A 14,332-nucleotide genomic window follows, 5' to 3' on the forward strand; every position below is an offset into this window, starting at 1 on the left:
CGGTATCTCTTTCATGCAAACCTTGAACAGATGTCTAAAACACCTTCTCTTTAAAAATACTATTTTTATTCAGTTATAAAATGTTACAAAATGCAAAATACAAAAGTAAATAAAAGAGCAACTCTAAGCTGCATAACAGAGGGATACAATCAAGATCAAGGACGGTACTAATACCACTTTATAAAGCCATCATAACACCTAGAATACTGCATCCAGTTTTGGTTACCACACTGTAAAAAAGACATTGAGACTCTAGAAAGAGTGCAGAGAAGAGCAACCAGGATGATTAGGGGACTGAAGACTAAAACATCTGAAGAATGGTTGCAGGAACTGGGCATGGCTAGTCTAGTGAAGGGAAGGACCAGGGGAGACATGATAGCAGTCTTCCAATATTTGAGGGGCTGCCACAGAGAGGAGGGGGTTAATCTATTTTCCAAAGCACCTGAAGGCCAGACAAGGAAGAGTTGATGGAAACTGAACAAGGAGAGATTCAACCTAGAAATAAGGAGGAATTTTCTGACAGTGAGGACAACCAACTAATAGAACATCTTGCCTTCAGAAGTTGTGGGAGCTTCAAGAAGAGACTGGACTGTCATCTGTCAAAAACGGTGCAGGGTCTCCTGCTTGGGTGGGGGTTGGACTAGTTGATCTACAAGGTCCCTTCCAACTCTGCTAATCTGTAATCAAACAGTGAGAGAAGAGCGAAAAGAGAAGTGAGGAAAAGTAGAGAAAAGGAAAGGAAAAGAAGCATTGACTTCCAACTCTCTCTTGCAGTAGAAAAAGGCATTAACATTGAATCACATCCATAATAATATGAAAGTCATTTCTATAACAATCTATCAATCTTATCTATAAAAACCAAAGTCAAAGTTACATTCTTTTCCACCTCAAGCATGAAATTCAGAAGCGGTTTCCTCTAAAACACTTTCTCAAAGGAGGGAAGTTTGCAAGAATTTTGGGGGGTTCTTTGTCCCCGTGTAGTGAAAGCTAGACACCCAGACATTCTCTTCAACCTCACATCAGCTGCTGCTGCTGCTGCTTCTTCTTCTTCTTCTTCTTCTTCTTCTTCTTCTTCTTCTTCTTCTTCTTCTTCTTCTTCTTCTTCTCCTCCTCCTCCTCCTCCTCCTCCTTCTCCTTCTGCTTCTGCTTCTGCTTCTCCTCCTCCTCCTCCTCTTCTTCTTTTTCTTCTTCTTCTCCTCCTCCTCCTCCTTCCTTCTCCTTCTCTGTCTTCTTCTCCGTCTCCATCTCCTTCTCCTTCTTCTTCCTGTGCCTCATGGCTGGCATGTTACCTCACCATTGTGTTCCATCTTGCCCACTGTTTCATTAGTATATAAAAATTAAAAATTCAAGCAAAAATCTGGCCTGCGTGGAAAAAAGAGGGCTCCTGGGCATACGGTTCATTATGCACATTTATTTAATTACTAAAACATTCAAGATGGTTCTTCTCTCGCCTGCCCTTGATTTCAACTTGCACAGTTTTAGTATCAGGCTGGGAAGCCATCTTTTACATTGGGCCTCAAGCCTGCCACATATTCAGACATATTCTACTGTGGGAAACTGGGAGGGAGGGTGGTTGAGTGGAGCATGGGAATATGTAGCCAAAACAACACTCCTTCTCAGAGAGTCAAGGTCATACCGTCCCTGCAGCTGGACTGACATGGATGGGAGGAATCTTCCTTCGTGGCAGTGACTGATTGGGCCATGGGATGGACATGTGGGTGCTGGGGCAGGGTCTTGAACTTTCAGCTGGGTGTGGAAAACCTGGAAGCTTTCAGATTTGGGTTTTCCCCGATGTGCCAACATGGCTCTTCTAATAAACAGGTAGCGCCTAGTCTCAAAACTAGACGACACATACCTTGAGTTCTGATTCGGCTTTAATTTTTCTCTTTATTAAGCAGAAGTGGCTGCTTTAAATTCCTTTCTTCCCTGGCCTTTTTTCTGATGGTTTTTGTGCCTGGAAAGCGAATGACCTGAGGGATTAGGGGCAGTTTTATTGCCTAGTCATGCTGTTGGCAATATTATGGGCTCTCCTCGTTCTCCACCCTTCCTGTTAATTTAGAAACGGAGATATATTTAAAATGCCATCTGATTATTTTAGTGCATTCTGTAATGCAGACATTATGGGTCAATAAAAAATGGTAACTGTGTTTAAATCTCCTGTGGATTTGGATTCGTAGCACATATGCAAAGCTCATCCCCTTCCTTTTCTGACGGTGACCCTTTATATTTTATGGGCTGTTGTACAATAAAAGAGTGATTTTCTTCTATGGCACGAGAAGAAGACTGGTTCCACTTGGCTCAGTCCTTAACAGACACGAAGCGGGTGGGTTGGAAATGATCCATGCTTAGAATGACTCCAGGGTAGGGAAAAACGGTAGCAGCAGACAAGCCATTTTACATTGAAATAGCAATTCAGGAATGGAAGGATTGTTAGGAAAAAAATCAGTCCTTTTGGATGAAGGAAAAAGGGCACGCCTAACCAATTGACTCTGGAAAAAATCCATTGGGAATTAATGCTAGGAAGTCATTTCATAGAATCAGAGGGCTGGAAGGATTTGGAGGTCTTCTAGTCCATTCTCAAGGCAGGAGATCTTATACCAGAGGTGTCAAACACAAGGCCAATGAGCCGAATCCGGCCCATGATATAGTCGGATCCGGCTCGTGAGCCTGTCTTGGAACCAAAGATCAAGTGAGGTTACTAATACCACTCTATAAAGCCTTAGTAAGATCACACCTAAAGTACTGCATCCAGTTTTGGTCGCCACAATGTAAAAAAGATTTGGAGACTCTAGAAAAAGTGCAGAGAAGAGCAACCAGGATGATTAGGGGACTGCAAGCTAAAACACATGAAGAACAGTTGCAGGAACTGGGCATGGCTAGTCTGGGGAAGAGAAGGACCAGGGGAGACATGATAGCAGTCTTCCAAATTTGAGGAGCTGCCACAGAGGGGGGACAAGCTATTTTCCAAAGCACCTGAAGGCCAGACAAGGAATAATGGATGGAAACTCATCAAGGAGAGATTCAACCTGGAAATAAGGAGAAATTTTCTGACATTGAGAACAATCAACTCATGGAACAGAAGTTGCCTTCAGAAGTTGTGGGAGCTTCATCACTGGAGGCTTGCAAGAAGAGATTGTACTGCCATCTTTCAGAAATGGAGTAGGGTGTCCTGCTTGGATGAGGGGAAGCTTGGACTTGGTGACCTACAAGTTCCCTTCCTACTCTGTTAATCTGTAAAATCTAGAGTTTGTAAACTGCCCAGAATCTTCTAGAAAGCAGTTGCTACTTTGGACTTCAGCTCTGCTTCTTAGGCACTCCCCAAAACAGATTTCTAGGGGATTTTTTTTTTGTCTTTGGCAAAAAAAAAAAAGTTATAAATCTCTCCTCAGCCATCAGTTGAAAGGATAGTAAACACTATCTTAATAGTGAAAGTGGGAGTTTCTATCAAAGCGGCCATGCACTGGTATCAAAGGGGTGATAGCTCCTCTCTGATGTTGCCCGAACTTGAGCAAATGAAGCAGAATCTTGGTTAATCCTTGGCTGGATCCCCATTAGGAAGTGGTGGGAAACTGCCTCTGTTGGGTTGCCAAGAGAACCTCTGTGTCTTTTTCTCGCTCTCTCCATCCATGTCGTTAGGAGCTGAACTTTCCTCAAGGGCGACTTTACTACATGCTCGCTTAATCTCAGCTGTTGAAACCCAGCCGCCAAGGAGAAATATTTACACATGGAATGGCACGTGCCCAGGCCGCCAGAGTCTTCGGGTGCCTTGAAAGGACAAGGATTTTAGCCCTGTGAGAAATGGTGTTTTGCAAGGATGCCCTCCTAAAATACTTCTTACAGCCTTTGTCGGAATAATACTAGTTCTAATTTAGAAATGCAATTGTGTTGCTGGGGTGTATGATAATTCGCCATGGCCATGGCCAACTCGCTGCAGGACAAGAGTTACACTAATATCAAAGAAATAGTGGGCTAAAGTTATTAAAGAAAGAATGCAAAAGGAGAGACAGAATGAAATGTGAATGGCGAAAAGTAAAAACTTTTAAAATTTATTTTAAATAATTAAATAGAATTGTTCAATTGTCCCGCGGCGAGTTGTCCTGCCGCAAGTTGGCCATGGTGACTTGGCTGTGGCAAGTTTACTGTGGCAAGTTGTCCCATTCTGCCTCCAGTGAATCCCTTCTTTCTCAACTGAGTCTAAGGTGTTTCCCTGGTAAGGTTCCCTCCCTATGAAACTTTTCCATCTCAGGTGAATAAGGAGTGGGTTATCTGTGTTCTATTTAAAGAAAACACTGCAAAGAGAAAATGTGAACTTTGACTAAACTTAGGACTGTCAAGTTTGGGCTCAGGGACAACTACTTGGAGGCAGATGTTGATGAGATAGGCAAATGTGAATTGTGGGGGGGGTGTTGGATGGTCTTTTGTTGGGCAAGGACCAAGCTTTGCATTTGGGGAGGCATCCAAAGGAAGGGATGAGTTTAGAGACCCCCTTTCTGTTTCTTTTACTTTCCATCTGTAGTGTCTATTCTAGACTTCACACAGTCATTTCCATTTACTTCCCATCTCAACCCAAATGACTACACATGTGGTTTTCAACACGCCTGCTCCAAATTTTCACAAATGATCCAAAGGGCAGTTGAAAATTGCATGCAAATCATCCATCAGCATTTGGGCTTGTGAAGGGGGAAAACATTCCCAAGAGCTCCCTCGTGATTATCAAAAAGGTGTTGAGACTCTTTTAGAAAGAGTGCAGAGAAGAGCAACCAGGATGATGAGGGGACTGGAGGCTAAAACATATGAAGAACAGTTACAGGAACTGGGCATGGTTAGTCTGGTGAAGAGAAGGACCAGGGGGGAGATGATAGTACTGTTCCAATATTTGAGGGGCTGTCATAGAGAGGAGGGGGTTAAGCTATTTTCCAAAGCACCCGAAGGCCAGACAAGGAACAATGGATGAAAACTTATCAAGGAGAGATTCAACCTGGAAATAAGGAGGAACTTTCTGACAGTGAGAACAATCCACCAATGGAACAGAAGTTGCTTTCGGAAGTTGCGGGAGCTTCATCACTGGAGGCTTTCAAGAAGAGTTTGGACTGCCTTCTGTCAGAAATGGTGTAGGGTCTCCTGCTTGGGCAAGGATTGGACCCTTCTAACTCTGGTAATCTAAAAAACAACAACAATAGGATCAGAGATGTTCCTTTACAAATAAATTGGGTTCTGCAGGAGGCAATTTTTTCCCTACCCTGTTACATTCGTTGCATGTGTCTGTATTTGCAGATGCTTGAAACCTGTTGTATAGATTTATCCGCTTTCCTTGTTGATACACGTATAAGATATAAAAGGAGAAGGTGATGCAAGCCATCCTTGCAGATTACTCTTGGACCAAGGAATATAAAAGCATCCAGGCTGATGTATCTGACATGAATGCAAACTTCAGGAGGATGGGCAGTCAGGAATTAGAGGTTAGCAGAGAGGAAGAGGAGGAAGAAGAAGCAGCAGCAGCTACAAGCATTATTTTCAGATGCAGAACCTTGAAAGTTTTCTCCCCTGTATCTTTCTTGTTCTCCTTTAACATTATCTTTTGACTTTTGGGGGAGCCCAATGCAAATAACACAGCTAACCTCCCTCTTCTCTTTTCCCAGGTGTTTGTGACCACCGTGTGGCATTTTGAGCCCTACATGGTGCCCTTAGGGTTGTTGATGCTCTTTGTGTACAACATCTCCCTGAGCAGTCCTGACAAAGCCGTAATCATACAAGACCCCCAGGTAGGTATGGTGTGTGTGTGTGTGTGTGTGTGTGTGTGTGTATTATTATTTTTTCCCAGATTCATCTGGGACTTCATTTGTGGAATGCAGGAGAATGAGAATCAGGCAAGGGCAACCTTTCCTTGACCAAGACCAATCTCCTTCTTTGCGGAACATGCTGGCATGCCTTAATAAATCCCAATTGATAACCCATAATGGTGTTTGTTAGATCGGCGTGAAAATAGCAGGGGAGAGACTAGAAGCGTTCAGCACTTATTTTTATTTCCAAGCCTGGGTATTACGCTCTGCCAGCTAGGCAGCTGGGGCTCAGCCTTTAAGGAGCTCCGGCAGACCAGCCGGCCAATGACAGAAACTTACATTTCCTGCGGCTTGGCGAACCAATCCATGGGGACAGGCAAATCTGTGCTACGTCTGTCTGTCCGTAACACCCCTCCCCTCCTAGAATGAACAGTGTCCAACCCATGGCCGATGTACGTGACGTAATCTCACAAGTAGGCGGGGCGCGTTGAACTCCTACTGGACCTGCGCAACTCACTTGTTCCTGGGATCTCAGCTGATGTGGTCGGGCCTGTCGCCTCTCCAGCCTCTGGGGATGGAACCTCCTGGAATTCCTCATGCCGTGAGTTGAGTTCTGGCCAGGGTTCCTCACTCTCTGCAGCCTCGCTTTGCCGCTGGACACCTTCAATCCCACCTTCGTCACCAGTGTTAGATTGGCGCGAAAATAGCAGTCGAGAGACTAGAAGATGTTCAGCACTTCTTTATTTCCAAGCCTGGGTATTACGCTCTGCCGGCTAGGAAGGCGGGGCTTGCCCTTTAAGGACAATAACGCCATACGTACATAACACCATTGCTCCGTGAAATACAGCTTGGGAATCCTGTAACTGCCTGGGGCAATCAGCCAAATTCACTAAGTGGGCTGGTTGGTTCTCCCAAAAGTGGGTGAGGTCAGAATAAGAATTTATTTATTTCCTGGACTCACGAGTTGCTCCACTGTTGTCAACTCTAAGCAGCAAACAACCATCTCACAAATGAAGTAAATATATGTGTCCCAGGATAACACTGTAGGATCTAATCTGAGTCGGTCACTGGGACCAAAGTTTTATTCTTACAAGCTTTGGGGTTCATGCTGGAGCTCATCATAGGGAATGTCTCCAAAGTGTGCACTGACATGTTCTACATAGTGCCTGATTGTGTGTAGCTTTCAGTTGTTAATTAGTGCGTTGAAGGCTGGCTATTAAGTTGTTGATTGCTGTTTCTCTGCGCCAGGTCCTCGGCTGCTAAGTATCTGATAAGTTGGTGGTAAATTAGCACTCCTGTTGACTGACAAGGAGCCCACTTCGCAGGTTTCATTCATCTCTCTACCTATTTTTCTCCCTGCTCAGCCAACAATCATAGTAGTTGTGATATCGAGTGCATGTCCTTGTTCATTGCAGTGTGAGGCTACCAAAGAATTTGGGTCTCCCTTGTCCAACCGGTTGCTTTATTGTTGTTAGTTGTGAAATCATGTCTGACCTTCGTGACCCCATGGACAATGTTCCTCCAGGCCTTCCTGCCCTCTACCATCCCCCGGAGTCCATTTAAGATCATGCCTACTGCTTCGGTGACTCCATCCAGCCACCTCATTCTCTGTCGTCCCCTTCTTCTTTTGCCCTGAGTCTTTCCCAGCATTAGGCTCTTCTCCAGTGAGTCCCTCCTTCTCATTTGATGGCCAGCTGCACTTATGTTCTCACAAATAATAATCTACATTAGCGCTTGTTAGGTAATCTCCCCGATGGGAGAGTGAGTATGTTCAGCGAAGCGTTGTGAGAGTTGTGTTGGAGGACACACAAACCAGCATACAGAGACACTGCAGTTTAAATAGGTTTTTACTTTCGTGGAAATAGAGGTATCAGAGTCCATCAAGCAGTCCAAGTCATACACGGATAATTCAGTCAGTTATCAACGTCTCTCAGTAAAGGGATAATCCAAATAACATAGTCCAGTATCATATAATCAGTCCAGTAATCAAGGTTTGCTAACAGTTGCAAACTTTCCCAAACTTTTTCCTTCATTAACCATTAACCATTAACCAGGAAGTTGTTTTTAGCCAATGTAGGCAAAATATTTTTAATCAGTTTAAACATCCCTTTTGTGATTGGGTAATCAGTTTGTGTGTTGGTAAACCCCCCCCTCCAAAAAAAAAACCCTTTTACCCAGGTTTGGGAAGCACTGGTCTATATGATTGCTTCCTGATATTTAATCATTTTCTCCTATTTCTGTCTTAAAATTAAAAATTGTCAACAGCTTTGGAATTAAGTAAAGGTTCCCCTCACACATATGTTCTAGTCATTCCCAACTCTAGGGAGCGGTGGTCATGTCTGTTTCAAGCCAAAGAACCAGCATTGTCCGAAGACATCTCCGTGGTCATGTGGCCGGCATGACTAAACGCTGAAGGCGCATGGAACGCTGTTATCTTCCCACCAAAGTGGTCCCTATTTTTGCATTTTTATGTGCTCTCGAATTGCTAGGTTGGCAGAAGCTGGGACAAGTAACGGGAGCTCACTTTGTTACGCGGCGCTAGGAATTTGAACCGCTAAACCGCCAACCTTTCTGATTGACAAGCTCAGTGTCTTAGCCACTGAGCCACCGCATCCCTTTCTTTTGAATGAGCTACCCCCATTTTGGAGGAAAGCATATTCTGCCCCAGAATTAAGAAACAGCATCTTAAAGCAAATTGGAGCCATTTAAACACCCCCATTTTTATTACAGTTGTAAAACTGATAATATTAATATTGCTGCTTTGGTTATGGGTCTCTTATGGGCCTCCTCTCCTGCCTCCCTAGAGATATGGCAAATTTCATTTTTACTTAACCAACCATTTCGGGCATGCTGAGAACAATGACAAATGATAAGAGACCAGGTGATCCCAGCTAAATCCCAAGTCCATTTAGCATGTTGTTGTTTTTTATTGCATCTGGAAACAGAGAGCTTTTCCCACTAGAGGGGATTTGGGAACAAACAACCCATTAAATGCAAGAGGAGGATTTTCAAAGAAGGGGTATAAAAGTCAGGCAAATTCGATCTTGGCGGAGGATAGAGAGTTACAAACCATTGCTCTCCATCATTCTTCCTCTGGTGCCTCTTCAGTGGCTCACTAAAATCTGAGATGTTGTGAAATACAGCTAAATAGATGATGGATGTTGTTATAGATTATTCTTTTTTTGCAGAGAATACTCTTGTTTCCAGATCCTGCTGTATCTTTGCAAAGTTCCCTTTCAATGAAGGTGTACTGAACTCTTCTGCAGACTCAAAATATGCATGTTGGGGTAATAAGGTATACTCAGTACCAACCCCTTGTTCAAGATAGATAGATAGATAGATAGATAGATAGATAGAGAGAGAGAGAGAGAGAGAGATAAATGATAGATAGATAGATTATCAAGTCTATCTTGTTACACTACATAGATGATAGATGATAAATAGATTCTGTCTGTCTGTCTGTCCGTCTGCCCATCCATCCCATCATCCATCCATCCCATCATCCATCCATCCATCCATCCATCCATCCATCCATCCATCCATCCATCATCTTTCATCTTTCTGTCCGTCTGTCCCATCTATCCATCCATCTATTACCCATCCATCTATCTATCCATCCATCATCCATCCATCCATCCATCCATCTCTATCATCCATCCATCTCTATCATCCATCCATCCATCCATCCATCCATCCATCCATCTATCTATCTATCTATCTATCTATCTATCTATCTGAATATAATTCAAGTGAATAAGGAGAGAATATGCAACATTACTCTTTTGCTGACCTGGAGCCAATCTGTTCCATCTTGCTCTGCCTGGATTGTGACCCCCCCCCCCCCCACTCTGGAAAGGTTTGGCATGAGGACAGTGAGATGTTCTGGAATTTCCGTTTCCTGGAGTGTGTTAGTTCACACAATTCGAAGCCTATCTATATTTAGTGAAACACATACATACCTTTTGTGGGCATGTTTGGGGTTTTGCAATTATCTAGCATGCATCAGCAATAATGTCTTTTATTCTCAACTTTTTATAAAACCTATGCGGAACATCTGGCATTTCCTTTTCATGTAGGACTCTAATAGGTGTCTGATGTTTCCATCAATGATTTCTGTATCATGTGAAATTAATTATATCATATGATAGTTTGCAATTCTGCTAGGTCTTCTGTCTTACTAGTGGTGTGAATATTGGCATCTACTAATCAGTTGGTCATTATGTTGTTTGCCAGATTTGTTGGCATAGTGTGGCCGAACCATTACTGATGTTTTTTTTATTGCATGCCATATATCTGTAGATATCCCACCAATTTCTGAAGCTTTCTGATTTGGTAATGACCAAGACATTTGAATAATAGAATAATAGAACTTGGAAGGGACCTTGGAGATCTTTCAGTCCAACTCCCTGCTCAAGCAGGAGACCCAGTGCCATTCCAGACAAATAGCCGAACAATTCTCTTCTTGAAAACCCTCCAATCTTGGAGCACCTACAACTTCTGGAGGCCAGCTGTTCCACTGATTAATTGGTTTCATTGTCAGGAAATTTCTGCTTAGTTCTAGCTTGATTGTCAGGGTTCCAAGTAACACCCCCAATGAAAGAAATCTCCAAAGCTTAAGTTTCCTCAAAGTTCAGTTTTATTAAAGATGTCATATTGGCACATCTGGGAAAACCCAAATTTGAAAGCTTCCAGGTTTTCCCCACCCAAACGAAAGTCCAAGTCTGTGTCCAGCACCCACATGTCCGTCACATGGTCCAATCAGGCCCCACCTCAACTGGAGATACCTCCCAGTTACACTACTCCAGGTGCAGGGCAAGATGTCCTCGGCTCTCGGAGAAAGGAATGTTATTTTGACTATATATATCTCCCATACTCCATATAATCTCCGCCCCAATTTCCCACAGCACTAAATGTAGCACCCCTGAAGGCCCAATGCAAAAGATGGCTTCCAGGACTAACATTGACTTTCTCCTTGACTAGCTTCCATCCATTGATGGTTGACATAACTTCATCTTCTTGTCCGTCCTAGAAGTTTTCATAACTAGGGATTATCTCCAAACTATTTTGGATGTTGACCCTCCTATAGTTCAGTAGACTTCTTCTGTCTCTGTTTGATCTTGTTTGAATCTGCTCCCATCCATACATTGGCAACTTTTTTGGAAACAAATTCAAAGTTGGATCCTCCATCTGAGTTCCTTTGGAAAGCTGTTCTTGTTTTTCCATGCCTGCTTCCGTGTCTTTACAGATGTTGCACTATTGCTTCTCGTCTCTTCTAACAAGCTCTCTGGCATTCTTTGTTCAGCTCCTGCCTGAGCTCCTTGTCATTCTTGGCCTGGACTTCTCTTCTGTTCTTGGCAATTTCCACTGTCTCTCTTCTGTCGTCGTTTGTTTTCTTCTGTTTCTTCATCTTTGGCAGTCTCTTTTCACATTGACCTCTGGCAACTTTTCTTGATTTCCCTGACCTTAATAAAGATTTCATTTCACTTCACAGTTCCTGTGGTTCCCCTATCAATGAGGTTTAGGACTTGAAAAAGATTCCTAACGGGAGGGATATATTCTCAGGATCATATTTCTGAAAATTCACTGCCTTTCTTCTGCTTTAGCTCAACCTGGAACTTATGATCTTATGATCTATTTCACAGCCAGCCGGTGGCCACATTTCTCTGTTATATATTTCTGAACTCTTCCTTGTAACTGAACTCTTAGAACTGAGTCCTTCCTTTTCCATGTACCAATAATATGGTAACGTTGATTTCTGTGTTTAGTGACGTCCATGTGTAAAAGTGTTCTTTTGGTGGTTCTGTTAGCCATGAAAAAAAAAGTTGAATTAGCAGAAATTGATCTGGTTCTCCTTCATATCTATTTCTTTGGTCATACAGTCCAACTACAGGTGTTTCTCTGATCCCCAGATTTCTGTTTCTGTGAGATGGTTGTTAAGAGAATTTTGCTACATTTTGTGACCTTCCTTGCCACCTTCCTTGTTTAGTGAATCATTGAAGTTGTTAAGTTAGTGACACGGCTGTAAATGAATATGACTTCCCCATTGACATTGCTTGTCAGAAGGTCACAAAAGGTGTCTATGAGATTCTTAACCATCCAGGTCACCGTTGTCCCAAAGGTGCTTTTTCAAGAGGACTTCCTGGTTTTTCTTTGAAGACATTTCACTTCTCATTCAAGAAGCTTCCTCGGCTATCAGATGGAATATATTCTATATCATTATGGAACATAGATTCTTGGCATCTACTCCTGGGTCTTGGCTCATCCTGCTCAGGAGAACCCCAATGCCATCACTGCCTCCACCACAATGATGAGGCAGTGTAGGAGACCATAAAGGGAGAGTATATAGCCATATTTATCAATTGCTATAGGGATTTGTCTGGTCCTCTTTTGAGGCCATCTAAACCAGAGGTCTCCAACCTTGGAAACTTTAAGACTTGTGGATTTCAATTCTGGGAGTCTTAAAGTTGCCAAGGTTGAAGACACCTGATCTAAACAATTGGCCAAAATGTTCCAAAGGTGCTTTTTCAAAAGGCAACTGGACTGTACTTTTCTTTGAAGATGTTTCACTTCTCATCTAAGAAGCTTCTTGGATGAGAAGCAAAGCATCTTCAAGGAAAAACAAAGTCTAGTTGCCTTTTGAAAAAGCACCTTTGGGACAACCATGATCAGGATGACTGACTGAGAATCTCCATAGACAATTGGCCAAAATGTTCCACATTTTCGATAATTTCTCCTGGGTCTCTGCTAGAAGAGGGAAGACTCCTAGTTGTGCAGAATCTGGAGATGCCCAAAATAGCAGGGAACAGACCTGAAATATCATGGGATCATAGGATCTAGGCAGAGAGATTGCAACAATTGTTCCTTTGCTGTTTGCCTCACTTGGGATGACCCGTAGCACACACCTTGCCATATGTTAACATCGGGGTCCATTTCCCTTTTAGCTGCTCTTTGTTGCCAAGACAACTTAATGCTTTGCTTTATAGAACCTGGTCCTAGATTAATTTTCCCTTTCAAATGTGTAGTTGTTCCTGAACTGCCACCTTCTTGCAATTTTTCAACAAAACTATTTTTAATTTTGCTTTGGTGCACCTCTTTCATCCAGCTATATTTGTGTACCTTTATCACACATAGGACTTAATAAAAAACAAACAAACTAGGCCTATTCAAATACTAGCCTAACCCACAGAATATTTTTATACATTGCCTGCAAAAAAATAAAAAAATAAAAATAAATACTGACATTCAGCTTGCCCCTACATTTCACCATAACCTCACTTTCTTTTTTAACCCTCTCTTTCAACAATAAGGCACGATAATGCTGTTTAGAATTTTGTATCTGATTCTTAAGATTGATTACGTGTGTGCTAATGTGTTTTCTGCCTCCTAATGTTTTCATAATAGCCCTAAAGGGAGGGAACAATCATTGAAATAAGCAACAATGGGAGAACAAACTGAGTGTTTGGAAACTCAGCCTTGACATTCCAACTGGTTCATTTGTCAAAGGATGAACAAAAACCCCCTTACCAGAAGAGAAACTTGGCAATGAATTAAAGTAACATAAAATAAGGTCTCTCAAAACCTCCTGGCCTTCAAAACAATTAGACCTCATATGTGTTGTTAACATGTTTTCTTGGACAAGGGTTATTGGGGGCTGCTGTTTTTCAGTTGTTATTTTTTTAAAAGCTTTCATGTCCTTGAAAGTTAAAGGAAAAGAGGATGGTTAAAGGAAAAATAAATTAGCGATTTTTAATTGGCCTTGTGGACCTACGTATCACACTGTTCCTGTCTGGGATAAGCAGTTTTGTGCAAAGCACAGGGAAGGTGAAAAAATTCTTGGTTGTTTACTTTTTAAAAGCATGTGATTCCAAAAAGGATATTTTGGACTTCATGGTCCCATCCTGTGAGCAAGATAGATGATAGATAGATAGATAGACAGACAGACAGACAGACAGACAGACAGACAGACAGACAGATAGATAGATATGGATGGATGGATGGATGGATGGATGGATGATATATAGAGATGATAGATAGATATAGATGATAGTTATAAATAAATAAATAAATAAATAGAGATGATAGATAGATAGATAGATAGATAGATAGATAGATAGATAGATAGATAGATAGATAGATAGATAGATGATAGATAGATAGATAGACAGACAGACGATAAACAGGCAGACAAGATATGAATAATATACAAGGCAGCTTTTATTCTGGTTTGTTTAACTCTTTTTTAAAAAAAATGAAAAGCATATATTTTTGTGTGGACTTTTTCAAATGGTCTAATGTTTTTCTTCTTTTTTATTTTAAAGGACTACATTATTGTAGAAGAGGACGAGGATGATGATGACAAGGTAAGAGGGAATAATGGAATCTGAGACCATAAACTGGTGATGAAGATTCTACGAGCATACATTCACACATACCGGGAACATTAGTTTAAGAAGAGTAATTCCCGTACATTAGAAAATAAGGTGTTTTAGAAAGCCAATTATGTATTATTGGCCTATTATTCCTTTTATTTGCATCAGGTTACTAAAATATAC

General features: G+C 42.0%; 1 protein-coding gene across 1 annotated transcript in view; it reads left to right on the plus strand.

The window, feature by feature from the left end:
* The window catches only part of MCTP2 (multiple C2 and transmembrane domain containing 2), a 158,202-nt gene that overhangs the window by 126,299 nt on the left and 17,571 nt on the right, over positions 1-14,332 (plus strand). The window contains exons 18-19 of the mRNA XM_032233653.1: positions 5,640-5,762; positions 14,099-14,140. Coding sequence (XP_032089544.1) covers positions 5,640-5,762; positions 14,099-14,140 — 165 coding nt within the window. The remainder of the gene's footprint in view (positions 1-5,639; positions 5,763-14,098; positions 14,141-14,332) is intronic.

Source organism: Thamnophis elegans, chromosome 16, assembly GCF_009769535.1.
Source record: "Thamnophis elegans isolate rThaEle1 chromosome 16, rThaEle1.pri, whole genome shotgun sequence".
In the NCBI taxonomy this organism is placed as follows: Eukaryota; Metazoa; Chordata; class Lepidosauria; order Squamata; family Colubridae; genus Thamnophis; species Thamnophis elegans.